At 42.4% G+C, this 24396-nt stretch overlaps 1 protein-coding gene across 2 annotated transcripts in view; it reads left to right on the top strand.

Annotated features, from left to right (window-relative positions):
• LOC124616141 (E3 ubiquitin-protein ligase LNX-like) overlaps positions 1-24396 on the top strand; it is a 676831-nt gene that overhangs the window by 610481 nt on the left and 41954 nt on the right. Inside the window, exon 1 of one of the 2 annotated variants that reach the window (XM_047144415.1) lies at positions 16791-16983. The exons of the other annotated variant lie outside the window; for it this stretch is intronic. Coding sequence (XP_047000371.1) covers positions 16905-16983 — 79 coding nt within the window. The 5' untranslated portion in view covers positions 16791-16904. Of the gene's footprint in view, positions 1-16790; positions 16984-24396 lie in introns of those variants that run through there. 2 annotated transcript variants of the gene reach the window in all.

Raw genomic sequence — 24396 nt, forward strand, 5'->3', positions numbered from 1 at the left:
CGCCCGGGGTGGCCGAGTGGTTCTAGGCGCTACAGTCTGGAACCGCGCGACCGCTACGGTCGCAGGTTTGAATCCTGCTTCGGGCATGGGTGTGTGTGATGTCCTTAGGTTAGTTAGGTTTAAGTAGTTCTAAGTTCTAGGGGACTGATGACCTCAGTAGTTAAGTCCCATAATGCTCAGAGCCATTTGAACCATCACGATATTTGAACACGTCTACAAGACAAGATCTAAGTTTCGTTGTCTATGGTATTCCCTCCGAACATAGATTCTCCATTCCGAAAGAGAAACTTCAAAGGAACGGATCTAACTGAGGACCATGACTTAACATGCCAAAAAGAATTCAACGTCTACATCTACATATACATACTTACATATTCCGCAAGCCGCCTTACGGTGCGTGATGGAGGGTACCTTGTACCACCGCTGTTCATCCCTTTCTTGTGCCAGACGCAAATGGGGCGAGCGGTAAATGACTCTGCACATGCCTCTGTACGAGCGGTGATTCCTGTTATCTTGTCTTCACGGTCCTCCTATGAGATGTATGTTAGTGACAATAGGTTCGTCCTACAGTCAATCGCAAATGCTAGTGCCCTAAAATTTCTCAACAGTGTTACGTGAAAAGAACGTCGTCTTCTCTCCAGGGATTCCCATTCGAGTTCACGCAGCTTCACTGTAATACTCGCGCGGTGATCGAACCTACTGATGACGAATCTAGCAGCTCACTTCTGAATTACTTTCTTCCCCCACTGTATTCGGATGTGGCGGAGATCCCAAAAACTAGAGCAGTACTCAAGAATAGCTCCCACAAGTGTCCCCTGCAAGGTTCACTTCATAGATGAGCTACAGTTCCCCATAATTCTCCCGTAAACCGAGTCAATCACTCGCCATCCCTACAACCGACTTAACATGCTTCCAGTATTTCATGTTGTAAGTTTCTCCCAGATGTGAATCGATGTGATGGTGTCAAGCGGCACATCACTAATACTGTATTCGAATGTTACAGGACTTTTTCCCTACTCATATGCTTTAATTAAAATTTTTCCACATTAATAGCAAGCTGCCATCCATCATATCAAATAGAAATTAAGTCCAAGTCATCTTGTATCCTCCTATAGTCATTGAACATCGATATTTTCCCCTACACTGCAGCATCAGCAGACAGCTGCAGTTTCCTGCTCACACTCTCCCTCAGATCGTTTATGAATACAGGGAACAAGAGCAGTCCAGCATACTTCCCTGGGGCTTTCCTGACCACATCTTTGTTTCCGATGAACACTCGCTGTCACGACATACACAATACCGTTCAGAATTTATGAGCGTTACTTCACTAATATCGTTTAATGTCACCATATATTCATTAAATTTTATCCTTATTACCTCCATTTATTTAATGTCAGTGCAAATTAATTCATTTGGTGCTGCAGATCTTCCTGTTAAAGCGTATCGGTAGCGGGGCCATTACGGAACATGGCGACTGTCAGCAAGAGCACAGGAGACAGTGAACTTGATAGTCGAGGCACGTACTGAGTATGGCCGCGGTTACGTGCCACTCAACGCATATGACCACCCATTACTATACTGGTCAGACCGACAACATACGTGTGTCCCTGATGGCTATGCCATGCACATCCGAGCCAACGTAGTATTCAAGCAGGTGTCAACTGGCGTCGTTTGGGACTCAGGCAACTTCATCCGCCCTGATTTTATAAGGGAATCACTCTTTTTATTACAAGTCACTGACTCATTTAATGACTACAACTTCTCACTGTGGCTTTTCACTTAATCGATCCCCACACCCGAAATGTAATGGAGCAAATGCCGGCGAGGTTGGAGGCCAATGATTGTGTTTTCAGAATTATCGATTCCTCGGTCATTAAAAGTTGTTTAAAGGTTTTTCTTTAGGAAGGCTCACTATTTGCGTCGGTATTTATTTGAACAAAATATATTACTAGGATTCTGCCTTGAGTTTCTTGTTTTTATTAAGCGTAGATGTTTCTATAACTTAACGTTTTGATTAGTGAGTTCCCATTTATTTCATTTTCCACCACATTTTGTTGTTCATGTTGCTCTCTGCATTCTGCTGTACGGTTGATATTTTAACAGAGTTTGCCGTTTACAAGTCTGATGTCCGTGGAACTGGTTTTCACGTTGTTAAAAGTCTGTGAATCACATTCGCAAGAACCATTGTTTCACTATTTACGATAGATCGGCAACTCAGCGTAAAAGTTGACATTTGTCTGAGATGCATTTTATTAACTCACTCCCCTTTATGAAAAATCACATTATTTATTTGGAAGGACTTATTCGCACGGTACTGTTGCAGAAATGGTTCAAATGGCTCTAAACACTATGGGACTTAACATCTGAGGCCATCAGTCCCCTAGACTTAGAACTACTTAAACCTAACTAACCTAAGGACATCACATACATCCATGCCCGAGGCAGGATTCGAACCTGCGACCGTGTTGCAGAAATAACCTGCCTAGCGCTATGTAATCTGCTTGTTATTTTGCATAACTACAGGTACCCAAGCGCTTGCTTCACTGACTTGGTTTAATATGTTATTTGACATAAGAACGTAGTTTCAAGGCTAATCACTTGAAAATTTGATCCACTCGTAATCATCTCGCTCCCCTGTAGCAGTAACGAATGAATCGAAGAAAAGCCAATTTCACAACTAGTTCAGCTGCTCGTTTTTGGCGCCTACGAAATTATTCATTTTTTTTAGCACGTAATGCTTGAATTTTCGTAATTAATTAAACAGACTATGGGGGATCTTTAATTTCCTTTAAGTTTTCTTCAAAGAAGTCTTGCATTCTTCTACATAAACTAAAGAATTAGACCACTTTAATACCACATATAAAAAATGAGAATGAGGCTTTTGAGTTGTGGATTTGGAGAAGAACGGAAAGTGTGAAATGGACACACAAAATAAGAAATGAGGTTGTGTTACGCAGTGTAAATGAGAAAAGACAAATACTGAAAACGGTCTAGAAAAAGAAAAGAAATTAGTTAGGATACTGGACGAGAAGAGACAGCACGATAATTTCTTTCTATAAATGACATAAAATCCACGATCATTGTTACTAGTTAGTAAGATAATTATCGTCCGGCTTCATCGATAATTTTTAAATTATTCATTCCAACGCGTTTCGGACACAGCCGTCATCAGAATTTGTCAGATTAGAAATGGAACAAATGAGAAGAAGTATTTCTACAATTACTACAATAATACATACATGGGACAAAATGAAAACAAACTGCTTTTAAAATCTTGTCAGTTCTCATGTACGCTTGTACCGTAGACTAGCGCTGTTTAGTAAGGTAACCCACCTTTAACAACAATCTCTGGTCACTGGGTGACGTCAAATGCAAAAATATCTGTGAAATTCAAATTAACGTCTACGTTCCTTTTATAGTATTAAGCCTAAACTCATTTTATAATAATAACAAAATGGACAAATGTCATGATGAAAAGGATTTAACATATAGTTGTTACTTATAAATCGGAATCTTTTCGTGCAATGAGAATTCCGAAGCGATGCTGTGTCTACCACACAGATCTGCACTCGTATTACCGTAATATTGTACTTATTCGACTTCAAAATACATCTGATTCCAGCATCAGCATTTGTGTAAATGTTTTCGATGCAAACAGTAACGTAAACACAAAATCAAATATAATAAACTAAATAAACGAGAAAGAACTTCACCGTTTGTTTATAGAAATGTAATTTTTAGCCGGCCGCGGTGGTCTCGCGGTTCTAGGTGCGCATTCCGGAACCGTGCGACTGCTACGGTCGCAGGTTCGAATCCTGCCTCGGGCATGGATGTGTGTGATGTCCTTAGGTTAGTTAGGTTTAAGTAGTTCTAAGTTCTAGGGGACTGATGACCACAGCAGTTGAGTCCCATAGTGCTCAGAGCCATTTGAACCATTTTTGTAATTTTTAGTTGCTCTGCCTGTAATTACTGTCATATTTACCCTCGGCAGGTTTAGTAGAAGTTGAGCGATGTACTCAAAATGTCCTAACGTTCGGAAAACTGAGAAAATCTCAACTTGTAACAAATTATATACCCCATGACAGCATTCGCAATGTAGAGAAAAAGAATCTACCTCATTTCCGCAAGGAATTGTCTCATCTGAACTTCTACTTCATTGCTTCTTACAGCTTTTTACTAATTGGGAATAATTAAAATTGCTGAACTATAAAAATGGCGGCTATTTGTGCAAACAGATATCCAACGACGAAATCGCCATGAAATAGCAGAATGACTTATAAATGAGATAATTATGAGTGCGTATTAAATAAAATACTGAGCATTTGTTAACTCTTTTTCACCACAGACATGAGATGTCTGTTTGTCTGTCTAAAATCATTTAAATGAAAGATTGGTTCATCGACCACATTTGGGCTCAAAGATAATTACAACAGATCGCACATATTCCTAGTCAAAGTATTTCTTCCCCGAATACAGAAACGAGAGTTTAGTAGTTAATGCTTGTGTCTGAATAATTCTGTCTAATCGCTCACACCAGTATCTCACAAACCGGCTATGAGAATAATATATTGCCTTTTCAGAACTAGCCCAAGGAAGAAAAAGAAATCAAGAAGTCAAATTAAGCTTGTTATTGGTAGACACACACACACACACACACACACACACACACACACACACACACACATTTGAAATGTGCATTTAGTATATAGTAATCCCTTTAGTGGCAAGTCTGAGGAAAGTGATTCAACCTGGTAGCCGCTAGGTGTCTCTTATATCGCACACAAAGTTAGCAGCACAGAAAGGCGTTTTTATCATAATGGATGTGAATCATAGTACCAATGAAAGAGAAAATAAAGTGTTAGCATTTTTTACCTTATCAGCTATTGTGCATGTTGCATGATGTTATGATATCGCCAAACTGAGGATTCAAATCCATTCGCCAACATTCGAAACACGCTAAAAATCTTCCCAAACTACATACATTAATAGCTACTTCCTCTCCTGATACCACGGCGGTTCATTACAATATTTCATAATTGAAGCTATGGAACAGTGACGTCTTTTTTTAAATTAACAACTATCGGTGTCAGTCTGTACTGCAGATCATCTTCAGCTCTGCATTTGAACAGGGAAATAAGCTACGGAAGTATGATACTACAAATACAACGTTCACAGGTTGTACAAATAATAACTGACAAACGCGCTCGTCAGAACCATGTAGAGTACTTTGCATTGGCTTAAAATCATGAAATTTGGCAAGAAACAAGATGTCACTTCACAACTAAAGGAAAAAAAACCGGAAATTGTAGATTTGTAATTATATCACGTGAAAAAAAGTTTGACATTATTTTGTTATCCAACTGAAGGTCTGTGCGTCCATCTGTTAAGACGCCTTTTCCTCAGGAACGGTTAGACGTATCAAGTAAAAATTTATGTCGCATACTAAGGTCTACGTTCCCTTGGCGCTGTAAGAAACAGAAAGTTCAAAGTCAGTGCAATCAAAAGACTCGGCCATTTATGACACATATTTTGATACTCGAAAACTGACTAATCACAACCTATAGTGTACTTCCCGTCGACCTAGAATCACGAAATTTGGTAAGGAGTAAGGTTTCACAGTACAAGTAAAGGAAAACAAAAATCAGAAAATTGTTATCAGGAACTCAACTGATTTCTTACGTCATTTGGAGGGAATGTGGTTGAATGACTGACATTTTAGTAAGTGGTCTCTCTCTTCACTCGAGTTCCTCTTTCTGATTTTTTGCGATTAATTGAGGTTAGGTTTGGTGTTTAATTAACTAATCTCTTTCGATATGTGCTGACATCCATTTACTTTTTATTCAATGACCAGTACTACGAGCAGACTGATGGAGTTGCGATGGATAGTCCTTTGTCTCCTGTAATTGCAAATTTGTTTATGGAAGACTTCGAGGAAAGTACATTGTAGTTGGCGCCTTTGAAACCTGCCTGTTTTTTCAGATATGTTGATGATACTTTTGTTGTTTGGCTTCATGGTAGGGAGAATTTGAATGCTTTATTATACCATCTGAACTTGATCCACCCGAACATTCGTCTTTCGATAAACGTGGAAGAGGATGGTTGATTTCCCATTCTTGACGTTTCGGTTAGGAGGAAGGTTGATGGATCATTGGAACATGCAGTTTACAGGAAACGTACTCACACTGACTTGTATTTACAGGCTGATAGTTGTCACCATCCGGTTCAGCGTGAAGGGGACTTCGTACCTTGACACACACGGGGCACATGTAATTTCCGACACTGAGAATTTGCCAGCTGAGCTGACCCATCTTGAAGCTACATTTCGTCAGAATGGTTATAGTGAAAGACAGATTGAACTTGAGTTGAGCTGTCGACGAACTGTGCGTCGGGTGACTGATGATAATTCTGAGTCAACACCTAAGTCGACAGCCTATTTGCCTCACGCAGGAAGCACTTCCAATAAGATCGGTTGTATTTTACGGAAATACGATGTGACATGTGTTTCCCGACCTACATGTAAAATTAGAGTGCTTTTGGGTTCTGTTAAGGATGATATTGGTTTGCGTAAGGCGGGTGTACATCGCATTCCTTGTAGCTGTGGCATGGCATACATTGATCGACTATCAGGACCGTGGAGGACCGATGTACTGAACATAAACGGCGCATTCGATTACAGCAGCCAAATAGATCTGCTGTTGCCGAACATTGTTTGGGTACTGGTCACCTTATGTTATATAACAATAGCCGGCCGGTGTGGCCGTGCGGTTCTAGGCACTTCAGTCTGGAACCGCGTGACCGCTACGGTCGCAGGTTCGAATCCTGCCTCGTGCATGGATGTGTGTGGTGTACTTAGGTTAGTTAGGTTTAAGTAGTTCTAAGTGTTGTGTTGGCAGACGAGCCACACCGTGTTGCTAGAGGAGGCCGAAATGCACGCGTTTACGCTCACGCAGACTGGCGTGAGGTCTGGAACAATTAAAGGAGTTGAGTCTAATAAATAAAGAACGTAGTTCTTGGAATACTTAACTTTAATCCATAATTGGAGAACATCGCTCTTGTTGATACATTAATAACAATCTCAATATAAACTGGTAATGGCGACTTGCTAGGTCGTAGCAAATGACGCAGCTGAAGGCTATGCTAACTATCGTCTCGGCAAATGAGAGCGTATTTGTCAGTGTAGCATCGCTAGCAAAGTCGTCTGTACAACTGGGGCGAGTGCTAGGACGTCTCTCTAGACCTGCCGTGTGGCGGCGCTCGGTCTGCAATCACTGACAGTGGCGACACGCGGGTCCGACGTATACTACCGGACCGCGGCCGATTTAAAGGCTACCACCTAGCAAGTGTGGTGTCTGGCGGTGACACCACACTAAGTTCTAGGGGACTGATGACCTCAGATGTTAAGTCCCATAGTGCTCAGAGCCATCTGATATAACAATACCGAGATATTGGCATGTACGTCTAGCTATTGGGACAGTGTTATTAAGGAAGCCGTTGAGATTAAATTAGCGAGCAACCTTGTAAACAGGGATGGAGATTTTTGTTTAAACTCTGCTTAGAATCCTGCCTTCTCCCTTTTCAAAAAACAGAGGGATAGAGTCAATGTTACCTCAACTATTAGTTCATAGTCTTTCACTATCGATGCCTCCGACTTTGGTCATCTTTGGTGGCATTAGGGTCCAGTGGGTGCGTGTGTTATCTTTCCTGAATTACTCCAAGAACCGAGGTTTTAAATTTGCTTGTGCATCGCCTGTCCGTTGCAGTTTGTGCCTTGAAAATGGCGGGGTGTACTCCCGCTGAAATATCAGCGGACGCAGTAAATGTTACCTGGCTGAATTCCCGTAAGTTGTTTGAAAATTGTATACGCCAGGAGAAACTCAGAAAATTGTTAATTTGAAATTAAATCAAACGAAACAAGCATTTCTTTTGTCATTTGTTACCCGACCTCAAAATTAAAACATTCTCTAAAGTATGAGAATTCCGTGGTCGGATATCTTGCCAGTATCAAGATTGATAACAATAAAAAGTAGTCGAGATTTTTGATTTCTGGAATGGATGAACTATCTATAAACATAAGTAAGTTTGTACGGAACTCTCAGTGGTCGTGTCCTACTCGCACCTGGCCAGTTCTTTGACTTGAAAGTACTTTGATGAGAAACGAGACATCCTGCTGCTAATGAAGTGGTGCATACCAGAGAGCTCTTCCAACAACAGGCCGTGTGTGTGCGGGGAGCGAAGACCGCGTCACAGCAGCGTGAGCTGTACTACGTGCGCCGACCGGGCCACGCGACGGTCCTCTGCTGCCTCCGGGCGTTGAGGTTAACGAACTCTTACCTAGTGGTACTCGAGGCGTCCGGCCGTCGGTAAGTCAGAGCGGCAGAGGCGCGCTGACAGGCGACCACGTGTAACGGAGGAGCAGTGTCGCTAGAGCCTGGCTTTGGAATTTTGGAAGATTAGTGCCGTTATTGTTCTTTTCGTTCTCAGTCAGAAGAGGGCTTTCACGTCGCTGTCCACACTAACCTGTCTCGTAAAATCTCGTCGTCTCCACATAACTACTGTAACCTGCATCCATTTGAACCTGCCATCTGTATTCAACCCTTGGTCTCCCTCACACTTCCCGTCATTGCCTAATTAACTAATACTTCGTTACTCACGACGCACGCTACACCTTCCTCTAGCCTCGATTGAGAACTACTTCAATCGTTATCCTATCTACCCACCTAATTTTCGGCATTCTTCTAGAGCACCACAATTCAAAGCCTCTATTGTCTCCTTGTCTGGTCTGTTCACTGTCCCTATTTCACGCCCATACAAGGCTACACTCCAAATACTTTCGTAAATGACTTACTAACATTTAAATTTATACCCAATGTTAACAAATTCTCCACTCAAGTTTGACACTGCCAATCAGGAGAACTTGTATATAGGGTGTTCAGTTTAACTGAAGACACTGAAATATCTTGAAAATTACACACCGGGTCAAAAACAGTTATAATCTAATTTGTTTGTCCCGGAGGGTGACATCCAATGATACCACACTCGACCTCCCACCCCATCCCGTGCGTGGAGCATTGAAATCTTCAATAAGAACCCCCATTTTTATTGCAGATTACGAGTCTACTGCAAAATCTACATACGTTTTGTCTGAAGTCTGAAGCATTTTCTTTATTTTGCCACAGATGGCGCTGCGATCACAGGAATAAAAATGGGTGTGAAATTGCGAAATGTGTGTGTGAGTTCCTAAGGGACCAAACTGCTGTGGTCGTCGGTCCCTAGACTTACACACTATTTTAACTTAAACTAACTTATGCTAAGAATAACACACACACACACACACACACACACACACACACCCGTGCACGAGGGAGGACTCGAACCTGCGGCGGAAGGGCCCGCGCAGTCCGTGACATGGCGCCTCAAACCGTACGGCCACTCCGCGCGGCTAAAATGGGTACACAATCGTAATTTACGACGTTATTCAATGGCCCTTAAATATCCAATGGCACGTGGGACCTCACCTCCACGCTGCGAGGGGAGGACAGACCAGTGTCTCGTAACTTGTAGTTGAAAACCTCACTCACAACATTGTGTTCCTCCGACATATTGAACAGGGTCCTACTGAACGCGCCACCGTCGCCATGTAGCGAACTACGACGTGTCGTAACAGGCAATACACTGCGACCGGAACTCACCTATCGTGCAGGCGTAGAACAGATAGCGGCTCTACGATATCTGCGCAGTGGTTATTGCCTGCACCCCTGCCCATCATTTGTAGAACATAGTGCAAGTGAACCATGAATGTTGCAACCACAGAAGAAAAATGGAAATGATCCTGATTCACGGAGAATCTAGAAGAAATGTTGAGACCGCTGTGGGCTTGTATACTGAGCGTTTTCCTGAGAAAGCTCGCTCTCGTTCGTTCTTTTACAAGGCTGTGAATTGTCTAATGGGAGCGCACAGACTGGAAAAACGAAACAAAGCAAACGTGTTACACAAGAAGCTAATGAAACAGCTGTACTAGAGACAGTCACTTGCACCATAACCACGGATAAGCGCCCGGCAATTACACCGCGATTCCGTCAAGTCCGTAGGTAGTATTGTGACAATACTGCATCATCGTAAATATCATCCGAACCATGTGTCACTGCACCAAGAACTTCAAGGCGCCGATTTCCATAACCGGGTAGTGTTTTGTGAATGGGCACGTCAACAAATTCAAACGACCCCACGTTCTTTGCCGAGGTTCTACTTTCCGATGAGTCTACATTCACAAACCATGGAAGCATTAACCGGCATAGCATGCATTACTGGAGTGTAGACAACCCGCAGTGGATACTGCAAGCTGACCATCAGCGTCCTTGGTCGGTTAACGTATGGTGTGGTATTATGTGGAATAAACTCATTGGTCCATATTTTATCGACGCAACTTGATTGGTCGCAAATATCGAACATTTTTGGAACAAGAACTACCGCAGGATGTTGCCCTGGACGTTCTACAGCGTATGTGGTTTCAGCATGACGGTTGCCCAGCGCATTAGGCAATTGAAGCACGGGAGATATTGGGACAGTAGATCTGCAGAGGTGGCCCTATTGATTGGTCCGCTAGGTCGCCGAATTTCTTTCTGTGGGGATATTTAAAAGATAACGTGTACCAGCAAGTGCTAACAGGCCGTGAAGATAAGGTCTACCGCATGAGAAACGCCTGTACTGACCTTCCCGCAGATATGCTTCTTTCCGGTGTACGGCCATTTGAAAAGCAGTGTACTGAAGTTGGCAATACTAAATTTGAGCACTTACTTTCATTGGAAAAGTAAAGTAGCATTCGCCTCGAGCCACGGCCATAGTGGCGCGTCGAAATGTCGGAGGAATACAGCGTTGCGAATGGAGTTTCCAATTAGAATTTCATACTGGCCTACCCTACCCTCGCAGCATGGAGCTGGAGTCACACGTGCAATTGGATAGTCAAGACCCATTGAGTAGCATATGGCCACTGAGTAACATGTCGTAAATTACGATTGTGTACCCATTTCTAATTCTGTGATTACAGCGCCATCTGTGGCGAAATAAGGAAATGGTTTAGACAAAACATACGTAGATTTTGTCATAGAATCGAAATCTGCAATAAAAAATCGGGAGTTCCCATTGAAGATTTCAAAGCTGCCATCCCTCCCCCTACCCGCCCTCCACGCACGGAGTGGGGCGGGTGGATCGAGCGTGGTATCATTGGAAGCCCGAGCCTAACAAATTGGAATTAAAACGTTTTTGATCCGATGTGTAGTTTTTGAGATTTTCAATGTTTTCATTTAATATATATATATATATATATATATATATATATATATATATATATATGTGTGTGTGTGTGTGTGTGTGTGTGTGTGTGTGTGTGTGCATACAAACAGGGTTAGGCAAATAAAAGTGGCCCGCACGAGGGGATACAATTGGACGTGAATGTATGCACGTAGCCATACTCCGTGACGCGCACACCACGTGTACATCTGCCACGTGATTCACACCGGTTCAGAACGTAATGCGGGTTGTTAGTGGGACTGGAGCATTGCGAAGGTGACGATAGAACTCACAGTCGAGCAGCTCGTTGTGGAAAGTTACGTGACAATACAGTTATAGAAACGGTGTGGTCAGTTGTTTGCTGAGAAGCTTAATGGTGTCAAACTGCTGCAAAGTATGCCATGCAAAGCTTAGTGCGAAAATGGCGACAGACAAAATCTGTTTTGAACAAGTCATAAAACATTCCGAAACGTATCCGCACATCAGAAAATGTGGCTGCAGTTCACTAGAAAATGTTTCATAGTTCTCCCAAATCGCCGGTCGCGGTGGGCTAGCGGTTCTAGGCGCTCAGTCCGGAACCGCGGGACTGCTACGGTCGCAGGTTCGAATCCTGCCTCGGGCATGGATGTGTGTGATGTCCTTAGGCTAGTTAGGTTTAAGTAGTTCTAAGATCTAGGGGACTGATGACCACAGCAGTTGAGTCCCATAGTGCTCAGAGCCATTTTTCTCCCAAATCGACTCATATCGCCATAGACCGACGTATCACGTCGATCATGCGGACGAATACTCTACTTGCACCTGCACATGCATCCCTATCGAGTGTCTGTTGTTCCTGCATTAAAACCAGCCGATGCTCCTCAGCACCTCCAGTTTTGTGAACGGCTGTTCATTAACAATGAATGGATTGGACATGGCTCAGTTCTTTATGTCTGATAGAGCCTGGTTTCCCTTGAGTGATTATGTCAACTCACAGACTCATAGGCTCTGGGCAGCAGAGAATTAGTATACCTTCCGTGAAACACCATTGCATTATCAGAAGGTTGGGCTTTGGTGTGCAGTGTCTGCACATCACATTATTGGGCCCATCTTCTTTCATGAGACGCTGACTTCGGGCTGTTATATTGCTAACATTTGTGTCAGCATTAACGGAGGAGGAAAAGATCTACAGCTACTTGCATCAAGATGGAGCAACTGTCCATACAGCCGGTCGAAACTTGGAGCACATTTACACAATCTTCATGCCTGACATAGTCTCCACACCTGACAAAGATCAGTGTGATCGCGTCCTTAGGTGGCCACACAGGTCACTTGATCCGTCAGTGTGCGATTACTTTGTGGAGGGAACACACAAGTCTAAGTTGTATCGCAGTAACCCTCATACTCTTCAAGAACTGCAGCAGAACATTTCGGATGAGACTGCAACAATTACAGCAGTCCAGCTTCGATCCGCCTTCAGCAACTTGGTAGCCAGGGTGCAAAAGTGCTAAGAGACGAATGGTGGTCACTTTCAACATCTGCTATAGTCAGGCTAGTTGGTTTGTGGGGGTTGAAGGGACCAGACTACAAAGGCCATCGGTCCACTTAGGCTAGTACTGTATTTCCTTTTCTCTGCTATGTTTCTTTGTACCTTGGAGCTTTGTTCTCAGGGCCACTTTTATTTACCACACCCTTCATATACTGAGGTAATAGAACTCATGGGTACCTCCTAATACCTAGTCGGACCTCCTTTCGCCCGGCGTAGTGCAGCAAATCGATGTGGCATGGACACAAAACTTGTTGAAAGTCTCCTGCAGAAATATTGAGCCATATTGCCTTTATTGTAGTCCATAATTGCGAAAGTGTTGCCGGCGCAGGATTTTGTGCGCGGGCTGACCTCTCGATTGTGGCCCATAAATGTTCGATGGGTTTCATGTCGGGAGACCTGAGTGTCCAAATAAAACGCTCGAACGGTTCAGAATGTTCTTCAAACCAATGGTGAACAATTGTGGCCCGATGACATGGAATATTGTCATTCATAAAAATTCCATCGTTGTTTGGGAACGTAAGTCCAAGAATTGCTGCTAATGGTCTCCGAGTAGCCGAACATAACCATATTCAGTCAAAGATCGGTTCAGTTGGACCAGAGGACCCAGTCCGTTCCATGTAAACACAGCCCACGCCGTTACGAAGCCACTACCAGCTTGCACAGGGTCTCTTTGACAACTTGGGTCCATGTCTTTGTGGGGTCTGAGAAACACTAGATCGTGCCCTCAGCTCTAACCAATTGAAATCGGGACTCATCTGATGAGGCCACGGTTTTCCAGCCGTCTAGGGTCCAACCGTTACGGTCACGAGCCCAGGAGAGGCGCCTCAGGCCATGTCATGCTTTTAGAAAAGGTTCTCGCGTCGGTCGTCTGATGCCACAGCCCATTAACGCCAAATTTCGATTTCTGCGATTATTTCACGCGGTGTTGCTTGTCTTGTAGCTCTGAAATCTTCACGCAAACGCCGCTGCTCTCGGTCGTTAAGAGAAGGCAGTCGGTCATTGCGTTGTTCGTTGTGTGAGATAATGCCTGAAATTTGGTATACACGCCACACTCTTACGGTCGTTTCCGCATGAATCATTTGAGTACAAGTGACAGCTCCCCGAATGCCCTGTGCACGCGATGCTAGCACCATCCGTACAGGCTATGTGCATGTGGCTATCCCGTGAGTTTTGTCACCTCAGTGTATGTATGACAGGGATTGGAAACCCATGAAGTCAAGTCCGCTACTTGCAGCGTCTCATTCTCTAACCTAATACCGTCGGCCTCACCTCATTTAATTCGAATACATTCAGTTACGCTTGTTGTATGTTTGTTGATGTTAATTTTATAATCTCTTTTCAATATACAGTACTATCCTATCGGCTCAACTGATCTTCCAAACTCTTTGCTGATTCTGACGGGATTACAACGTAACTGGCAAACATTAAACATTTTATTTCGTCTTGTACTTTTCAAATTTCTCCTTAGTTTTCTTTGGTGCTTGCTCAGTGTACCGCTTGGATATCGCAGGAGATAGGCTAAAATCCAGTCTCTTCTCCTTCTGAATTATTGCTGTTATCTCATACCTTTCGACCTTTAGAAGTGTCCCAGTTTACTGCGGCAAAATTTCGACTTTTATTGCTAGACAGACCTACTTCGTTACGATGCCTGCATCTCTGCCGAAGCGCTGAATTTCCTCAAAGTAATTATTATCTTTACCCCACAAAAGCAAATGTGCATCTAAATTATCTCCTCGTCAACACCAACACTGTCCGCACTTTTCTGATTGAACTAAAAGATCTCTGTTTAACAGCTCACATATGACACATCCAATATGGAGTATTCTTCTTGAATGAAGCTGAAAAACGCTGTTGAAACTGAGTCTTCATCGTAAAGTTCTGTTTACAACATTTCACAAAATAATTCAAAATAGTCCACTAAAGCAGTAAATCAACAGAACTGTGCGTGGTTGCCTTAAGAACTATTACTTATCACTAACAATGCTTCTCGCAAGTTATTACACTGCAATAATCATCAACACTTAAAATTAAGGAAAACTTATATTTCGACGGCATACTCGTATTTGCGAGTACACTTTTGCAGTGAGTAAAGCACACCAGACAGCGGACTCTCCATTGTACATTGCAAGATCGAATTCGGCTAGAAAAGTTTATTCCAACATACGAAAACCAACCTCACCTCTGGAGCATTATATCGAAAGCCAATCACAGTAAAGCAAAGAGGACTATAGCAAGTGTTATGCTTAAAACAAAATACAAAGCAGTTGGCCCTATCACAGACAAATTAAGTAGACAAATTTTACAAGAAGCAGCTACAGCAGGGGAAATAAAGGAATGTACTTATTAATATAGAGCAGGAAGAGTGAGGTACATAATAAGTCAAGACTCACCCATTACAGACGTGTACAGATACCTATTTATGGTTTCATATTTCCTTCAACTCGCGAGAAACGGCAATACTAGTGCCAGTCTCAAGTCGTACGGATATACCCCAAGCGAACAATTAGCTTAATAATGTGAATAAGTCTCTGTACAACACACTACGGTTTTATCTTCCGTGTTTTCTCTTCTCCAACACAACGGCAGAGCTAGTCAAACGAACAAATTAATGCACGTAGTTTGTGAAGACGAGTGGTATTTGAGCATGCTTACACAAAATCCTCACACATACTCGCTACTGTCAAGCTTCCAGTTACGTATTTGACGGCATTAACGCATACACGCTTTTTGCTAGCGCATGGAGAAGTGCTGTCAAGGAAGAGCGCCAAGTTGACACTGGGATTCCCAGACGGTGCTGTTTCCTCGCCGAGTTCTGTATGCAGTCCTACACACACGAGCACACACTCACGCACACGCAGCTACGCTGTCACCTGACGCTCCACACGCTCGTAGCATGGGAAATACCTCTTCCCATCCAGACTGTGGCACTGCACCCAGTTCCAATATAGTACGAGTTGTATTCTTACGCCCGGAATGCCTAATAATTTAATAAAAAAATTTAAAACTAAGCTGATGTTGAATAGGACACAACCTGTTACAGGGTTACATGTGTGTCTTTAGCACAAGGAAGTTGTGGCCATAGTTGAATGGTTCAAATGGCTCTGAGCATTATGAGACTTAACTTCTGAGGTCATCTCCCCTAGAACTTAGAACTACTTAAACCTAACTAACCTAAGGACATCACACACATCCATGCCCGAGGTAGGATTCGAACCTGCGACTGTAGCGGTCGCGCGGTCCCAGACTGAAGCGCCTAGAACCGCTCGGCCACAACCGCCTCTGTCAGGTTGGCCTGTACGCTTTTGTGTTGTACGTGTCCCTTCACGTTTCCACTTCACTATCACATCGGAAACAGTGGACCTAGGGATGTTTAGGAGTGTGGAAATCTCGCGTACAGACGTATGACACAAGTGACAATGACCTGACCACGTTCGAAACCCGTGAGTTCCGCGGAGCGCCCCATTCTGCTCTCTCACGATGTCCAGTGACTACTGAGGTCGCTGATATGGAGTACCTGGCAGTAGGTAGCAGAACAATGCATCTAATATGAAAAACGTATGTTTGTGGGGGGTGTCCGGATACTTTTGATCACACAGTGTATCTCTTGGACAATCGTACGTAGGAAGGGTCGCCTACTTCCTCATTTTATCGCGGCTTCAGGGACCTCTACGATGTCATCTGGATGTGTACGTGATGAATGGGCCTGGGAGAAAGACGTCCGGAGACTTCCTGCGGTCACATCCATCCGGCGGCTGTGACGTGTGACGTGCGATTCCTCGTAGAAGCCGTCGCGCATTACGTGCCGCGGAAGCGCGCCGCGCGGGAAGTCGGCAGCTCTTATGTAAAAATAGCGCTCGTCAGCTCAATGAGCGCGAGGTAGGGGCAACAGGCGTGACGCAGCCCATGACGTCACCTGGTGGGCCTTCAGAGGCACCGGCAGGCGGCGGCGGAGGCGGCTCCAGTAGCGCGCCGGCTTTTGCGAGCGAGTGACGCTTGTCAGCTGTCCGCTCCCCCGCCAGTGTACACGCGTAGTAGCCGCGGCCGAAAGCGAGTGCTGTCACTGTGGGGTGTGAAACTCTTCTGTTGGTGGAGGATGAGTGCTGCGTTCCACTGCCATGTGCACCAAGGATATGAAGACAGTTGCCTCTCAAACGCGTCGATATTTCGACAAGGTGAGTGAGATACTGCAACACGATAGTGCTAACATTTTATCATTACCTGAATTGCAGATGACAATCAGTAACTATATCAGCTTTATAAATATACAGAAAACTGCAACCAGTTAACTTTTTTTATTTTTCTACATTCGTGTTAACACCAGTTTAGAACAAATTTTTTATTTTAGAATAAAATTCTGTCGTCAGTTGCACAGATATTTTTATTTCGCTTTACCGGCTTCATCTACTGTAAACTGTCAATACGTCAATCTGTGTTTACAATAGTCATATACAATATGTACATTTTTCGAAATCATATACAATCACGTACAATATGTACGTTTTCGAAATATGCCATTATGCTTATATGAAGCAAATACTGACACTTGCTAAACCAACACTAATTTTCTGAAGATGACAAATTACTTTGTCGAAACCGGTGAAGCGTAATGATAATATCTGTACTACACAAGACTGAATTTTATTTTGAAATATATACGGCACTTGCTGAAAAATAACAACTATGAACAAAATAATCAAAGCGCTTGGCTGCACACCGATTGTATGAGATGCACGAAAAAACAGATATTTGTCTGGACGTAGTATGTCATATCTTTGAGTGAAGGCATTTATAACGTGAACCAGTTGTACAGCACATGCTGGATGCTGGCAGCTTTATCGTAATCAGTCATTATATATTCATATTCATAGTGAAAAAGTTAGTGATCTGTGGCTAAGTGGCAATTACAGTGGAAGCTGCAAGGTGGATGCCAATTACAAAATCGCCTTTACTGTCGTAGTAAGTAATAGAATTCATTTCGATACGACTCGTCGAATAACCATTATTCATAGCGGTAAATTAACCCTTTCAGTACAATTTTTTACAGTGAAAATCATTAATTTTTGGTTATTTTAATTAATAGCGTAGAAGTAACTGTATGAAAAAATATTTCTTGCTGTTTCGTTTTCCGAAGCGAGGAGGGATGGGACATACAGGGTTACTGATAAGAAAACCGTGGGGTACCCGATTGCGCAAAAACTAAAAGACGTACGGAAAACAGAGACACGTCTATGCCTAGAGCACCTCTCAAAGTTTCAAAGTCACATAACCGATACTCCGTGTGGGCACTTTTTGTGACGCAGCAAACATTACATTAGTACGTGCGTGCAATTCATTGACGCGAAGTGGTCGTGAAGGCGCGATAGAGCCCGCTTTGCACAGCTGGTCATTGAGCTGCGTATCTGCAGGCGCGAACTAATTCGATGCGGCAGTACACAGAGGAGCAGAGGAGAGGGTTAACAATGAAACCTCGGGACAGCATACCCTCCCTACAAGAGCAAGCTGTAATTATCGGAATTCTACCAACCATTTGCGGGCTTTCCATTAGCAGTGGGACATTGATACATAGCAATAACATGTAGCAAATTGCCACTGGTTGTCTGATAACCTACCGCGGAACGCATACATTCCGATGGTAGTGAAAGGATTAAAGTCCTATTCCGATGGTAGTGAAAGGATTAAAGTCCTTTTATTTATCTTCTTGCCATAGAGTCAGTACCCAGAATTATAATATGGAAATAATGTGCTTGGAAAGGTTCGGAAACTAGTTTACAGCAATAAACGAATATTTCAAAGACACGTATTCTAAAACTTCCGTAATGGTAAGCCTAACATACCAGCTTTTGTTGTGTGAAAGATTACAGACTTCTTCAGGCTGTACATTATTGACGTTGATTATTGATACAACATTCATGATCGATTCCGGAATACACATTTCATTATCAGTTGTATCTGAGAAACTGATCACATCTACGTATATCGTTTTAACTGAATACGTCCTTACGTCATTGAATCGATATAGATCTGACTGCTTTCCCAGATACTCAGATGATAGAATTTGTATACCGTAACCTATCATTTATGTTGTATAAGTAATCAGCATCAATAATGTGCGGCTTGAAGATGTCTGTAATCTTTTATACTGTAAAATACATGATGGGTGCATACCTCTGAGGTGACATCGTCAACTACGACTAGATTAGCTATTTTTGTCTCTCACTACTATGATCAGTGGTCACCTGGCTCAATAAACGTTGCCACTCATAACTTGCAGAAACTTTGCTGACTTTTACGACAGTACAACGATATTGACCTTAAATGTACAGTGGTACTGTTGCCTTGACTTGTGTTGAAGAATGCTGTGTTAAAACAGTCATGGAGCTGACTTTTGTCGGACAATTCTCTTTCCACAACTGTGGTGCATCTTGGATTTGTTTCGGCGATCCACAGTCTGGGTTTTCTTGTGTTTCGACGACAACACGCTATTCGTGACGCTATTATAAATACTTGTCAATTGCCTGCTTGATGACGTTTTGAATGGAAACATGTCGCTACACGTCACGTAACTGCATTGATTATTTCTGTTTCATACAGTCTATTGCACTACGTCCGTAGCTGAGAGGGCAGAGTGTCCTACCGCTCCACGGAGGATTCTGGCCGTCACCAAGGCTTTTTCCATTGTGGCGACTCGAAAGCACCGTGGTCCGTCTTGTGAGTTCGACTAAGGCGTTCTTTCAAGGAGAAGTAGCGAGTCTGACTGAGTAAAAATTAACTCGAATCGCTGAACAGTTAGTTGGTTATTTTTATGGTAGCCTGCGCACAGAAAGCGCCATTTGGTTTGTAGTAAGATGCAACTTGGGAACGAAGGCGTGACGCCGTTATCTCGGCTGAGGCAAGTTAGCTACCGAGTGACACGTCCTACGTCTGTCATAAGGTAAAATCTCATACTTCTCAAACTACGTGCTACGCTCAAGGCAACAAGTGGCAAAAAGCACCGCTGATAGAAGAATATAAACATCATAGGGCCTGCAGACTCCAAGAGATCCACAACAAAACTACCGAAGAAGAAGAAATGTAATCAATAGAAAATTGCCGAAGCACACGAAGGTCTAACTAGAGTCGTGAGAAAGACCATAAATTAATTGGATGTGTTCAGCTGACGGAAACGAGGTGAATAAGCTAAAGTTTTATATTTCTTTTTGTTAAAAAAAAAGAACAACGCAATAAATTTCCACAAAGTAAGCAAGTACGAGTCTGCGTATATTATGCTAATTAAAATTATGGGAAAGACCTGATCTTTCTCGTAAATTAAGTTCATGATAGCTTTAATTCCATGGCTGATGTATCTGTTATTTTAGAAGTTTCTGATGTAATAGCCGAATAAATAAAAATCATTTTCTGTCGCTAACGCTACCCACTCTCTAACAATCTATAGAGAAGAATCTGTCAAGTAGTCTATGTTGTATGCGTATTTCACAGTTCATTAAGCGTACTTACTATCTTCGTTAGACACACGTCGCACATGTCATTGAAAAATCAGGAAGTGTTTGAGACATAGCAGCTATTGAAATGCTAAACAATTAGTAACGTACATGCCCCCACTTGTCATTAACCATAATGTTAAGTTGCTCGCCAACTACTACTATTCTGCTTTTAAGATTCTTTCTCGGCTGTCACGAAAACCCAACGAAAAGGGTCTACTGGTGCATGAGTACAGCCTTGGAATAATTATAATGAAGACTGGAACTGCAATTCAATGTTAAGTGCACTACTTCCACGCGTTTCACTCTCACGTACAAATTCAGACGTCTAAATTCTTATTTTCCTACCCCATTTTGCTTGTTTGATCAAAAACAGCTTGCTCGCCATGCAAAACCATCATACCTGAATATTACAATCGCGGCTATATCTAGTGTCACATCGAGTGAAACCTGTGTGACGATAAGAGGTGAAAAAATACAATTAACACAGCGTATCGTACCTCAAACATTGCGAGGATAAATAAGAAGAAGAAGATTCATTTGGAAGTGATAAAATAATTTTTTGTGTTTCGTATTGAGTAGTATGTCGCCAAATGATAAGAAATACCAACTGTTTAAAGGAGCAAACACAAAAACTTAAAATGTTAGTAATTTTAGGCGCCGGCCGAAGTGGCCGTGCGGTTAAAGGCGCTACAGTCTGGAACCGCAAGACCGCTGCGGTCACAGGTTCGAATCCTGCCTCGGGCATGGATGTTTGTGATGTCCTTAGGTTAGTTAGGTTTAACTAGTTCTAAGTTCTAGGGGATTAATGACCTCAGCAGTTGAGTCCCATAGTGCTCACAGCCATTTTTGAATTATAGGCCCGGAGCATACAGATTACGTAAATACTCATTTTGGTGAATGTTTCTCGTGACAAACGGGAGATCCAGGCTCGATCTTAGTCTGGTATAAATTTTCATGTGTCTCGACACATTCATTGTTTACAGCATCAGCATTTCTGAACAAATTTCAGTAATGTCCTGTCATAGCACTGCATTCATTTATATTATTTTTGTTCCTTTTTGTCTACAATAGACTGTCTGCCAAGCCAGTACTGACAATTAAGTGCTGGATTTACAGAATAAAGTTACGTTTTTGACAAAGAAACTCTTCTCATGCTGTTTCGCAGATGGCGTGCTGTCAAAATCATAAAATACATAACAAGATGTCACCTTGTACATTCAAACCTCAAATTAATGCAGCTTAAGGTGAAGAATCACTGCAAAATAAGTGTTTATGTTATAGTTTTAGGCCTAAAATAGAAAAACAAAAAAGTTTCAACAATATCGAACAGAAGTAAATAACGAAACGGATGGAATATAACACATGGATGTAAAAACATGTGTAGTTCAAAAAGATAAAAAAGTTGCACAGGACGGAATTTGCAGACACGAAAAATCCGGCAACAGAAGCTTCTAACCTCACCAAGATGATTGTATCTATTGTCACTTTGAATAAAAAAATATTCCTATTTTTAATGTCAAACTGAACAAAATGCTGAAAGGTTGGGAACACTGCTCTAGCAGGTATTCATAGTTTTCACGTGTGGATGACATTAATATAGTATTGAAACTTAAGTATGTGATCCTGGTCGTAGACCACTCTACACGGATCGGCAGCAAGACAAGACACTGAAAGAACTCACCGAAAAACTCTTCCTTATTCTCAGTGTCAACAAAAGCTACTCGCTTCAAAAAATTTACAAAGCGCTGTTTTGTTTGACAGGCAGTAAATCAAGTCGCACGTCTGTGTCAAACAGCCGCGGGTAAGAGCATTTTTTCACTCTAAGAGAAACAAACGGTGCTTCTGTGTTCTACAGCTTGACGGAATTTTACACCGACGTACGTAGAGCTCTGATTTTATGCAAGTGTTCATCGTTGTACAAGCTGCACTGTAACAAAATTATCAAAAGCTACATCACAATAAATGTACACCAGTGATATAGCAGTTGCAAATCTAATGTTCAGGTATGTGCCTTTTAAAATAAAAATGCTATTATTAGCTGGTGCCTCCTGCGAACAAGCGAGGAGTCTTTTCCAAAACATGTAGATACTGAACTGCGAGCTAGCTCAGATGTTAAGACACTGAACTTGCATTTGGGAGGAGCAGGATTCATGCGAACATCCTGATATAGGTTTCTAGTACCTCATCTTATCGCCTCGGGTGAATGCCGGGACTGCATTCGCTTCCCATCTTCCACAAACTGAGTTAATGATTCGTCTGTAATGATCTCGACGTCGACGATGGGACCTTTCTTCGTAGTACGCCTGAGATACTGAGTGACTTTCAGGGACAAAAATTCAGTATCAGGTATTTGACGATAATAAAACATCAATACAAGTAAAATCATTTAATTAAGTTAGTGGTGACGTCTGTTTTGTTTGTGATAAGGACATATGAAACAAAGTGAAATTATTAACGTGATGACCAAAATGATCAACAAGTACCTACAATTGTAACAGTAACAGACACGTTCAAAACCTTTCAAGACGTTTTCTGTTCCCTCGCTGAATGGAAACTAACTACACGGTTTGAATGGGAAAGTAAAATGACGTATTCAGAGCCCAGAGGTGACATCTTAACAAACTACTTACGGATGTAGCAGACCTGGTAGGATCAGAAGTACTGACTTTGAGGAGCTTCGTGCAGGTAAAAGTCAATAAATGCTTAGAGGAAACAGAAGAAGCAACAACAGTGGTAGAACCTATTTGTACTTGAATCATTTTACAACATGATTGTGATACAGGAAATACCACAACAGAGTAGGGGATGTCGAACAAGTAAAATTGTCCAGATAATCACTCAATAAAAGCTAGTCTTTTGGTCCACGTTGTATTCTGATTAGGGTCCTTTCAGAGTATGCTGATGCAATAGCTCCTTACTGAACAATCGTATACAGCTACTCACTCGACAAAAGATCCGTATCCAAAGATTTTAAAGTTACACAGGCCACATCAATATTCAAGAAAGGTAATGGGAGTAATCCATTTAATTACAGGTCCATATCATTAACGTCGATATACAGCAGGATTTTGGAACACATAATTGTGTTCGAGCATTATGAATTACCTCGAAGAGAACGGTCTATCAAATGGTTCAAATGGCTCTTGAGACTATGGGACTTAACATCTGAAGTCATCAGTCCCCTAGAACTTAGAACTACTAAAACCTAACTATTCTAAGGACATCACACACATCCATGCCCGAGGCAGGATTCGAACCTGCAGCCGTAGCGGTCGCGCGGTTCCAGACTGAAGCACGTAGAACTGCTCGGCCACGAACGGTCTATTGACACAAAGTCAGTACAGATTTAGAAAGCATCGTTCTTGTGAAAATCAGCTAGCTCTACTCGCACGAAGTCAAGGGATTTCAAGTTGCTTCCGTAACTCTAGATAACCAGAAGGCTTTTCACACCGTTCCTCTTAGGCAACTTTTAATCACAGTGCCTGCTTATGGAATGTCGTCTCACTTAGGCGAATGGATTCGTCATTTCCTGTCAGGTCACAGTTCGTAGTAATTGACGAGTTTCCGTAGAGTAAAACAGAAGTGATTTCTGGCGTTCTCCAAGGTAGTGTTACAGGCCCACTGCTGTTCCTTATCTATATAAACGATTTAGGAGACAATCTGAGTAGCCGTCTTAGGCTGTTTGCAGATGATGTCGTTTGTCGTCTAATAAAGCCATCGGTAGATCAAAATCAATTGCAAAACGATTTAGATAAGGTATCTGTAAGGTGTGAAAATTGGCAGTTGACCCTAAATAATGAAAAGTGTGAGTTCATCCCCATGAATGCTAAAACGAATCCGTTAAACTTCGGTTACGCGATAAATCAGTCAAATCTAAAGGCCGTAAATTTAAATAAATACCTAGGAATTACAATTTGTATTGGAAATAACACGTAGAAAATATGGTGGGGAAGGCGAACCAAAGACTGCGTTTTATTGAGAGAACACTTAGAAGATGCAACCGATTTACTAATGAGAATGCCTACTCTCCGCTTGTTCGTTCTGTCTTGGAGTACTGCTGCGCGGTGTGCGATCCTTACCAGATAGGGTTAACAGAGTACACCG

The sequence above is a fragment of the Schistocerca americana genome, chromosome 5 (genome assembly GCF_021461395.2).
Source record: "Schistocerca americana isolate TAMUIC-IGC-003095 chromosome 5, iqSchAmer2.1, whole genome shotgun sequence".
Lineage (NCBI taxonomy): Eukaryota > Metazoa > Arthropoda > Insecta > Orthoptera > Acrididae > Schistocerca > Schistocerca americana.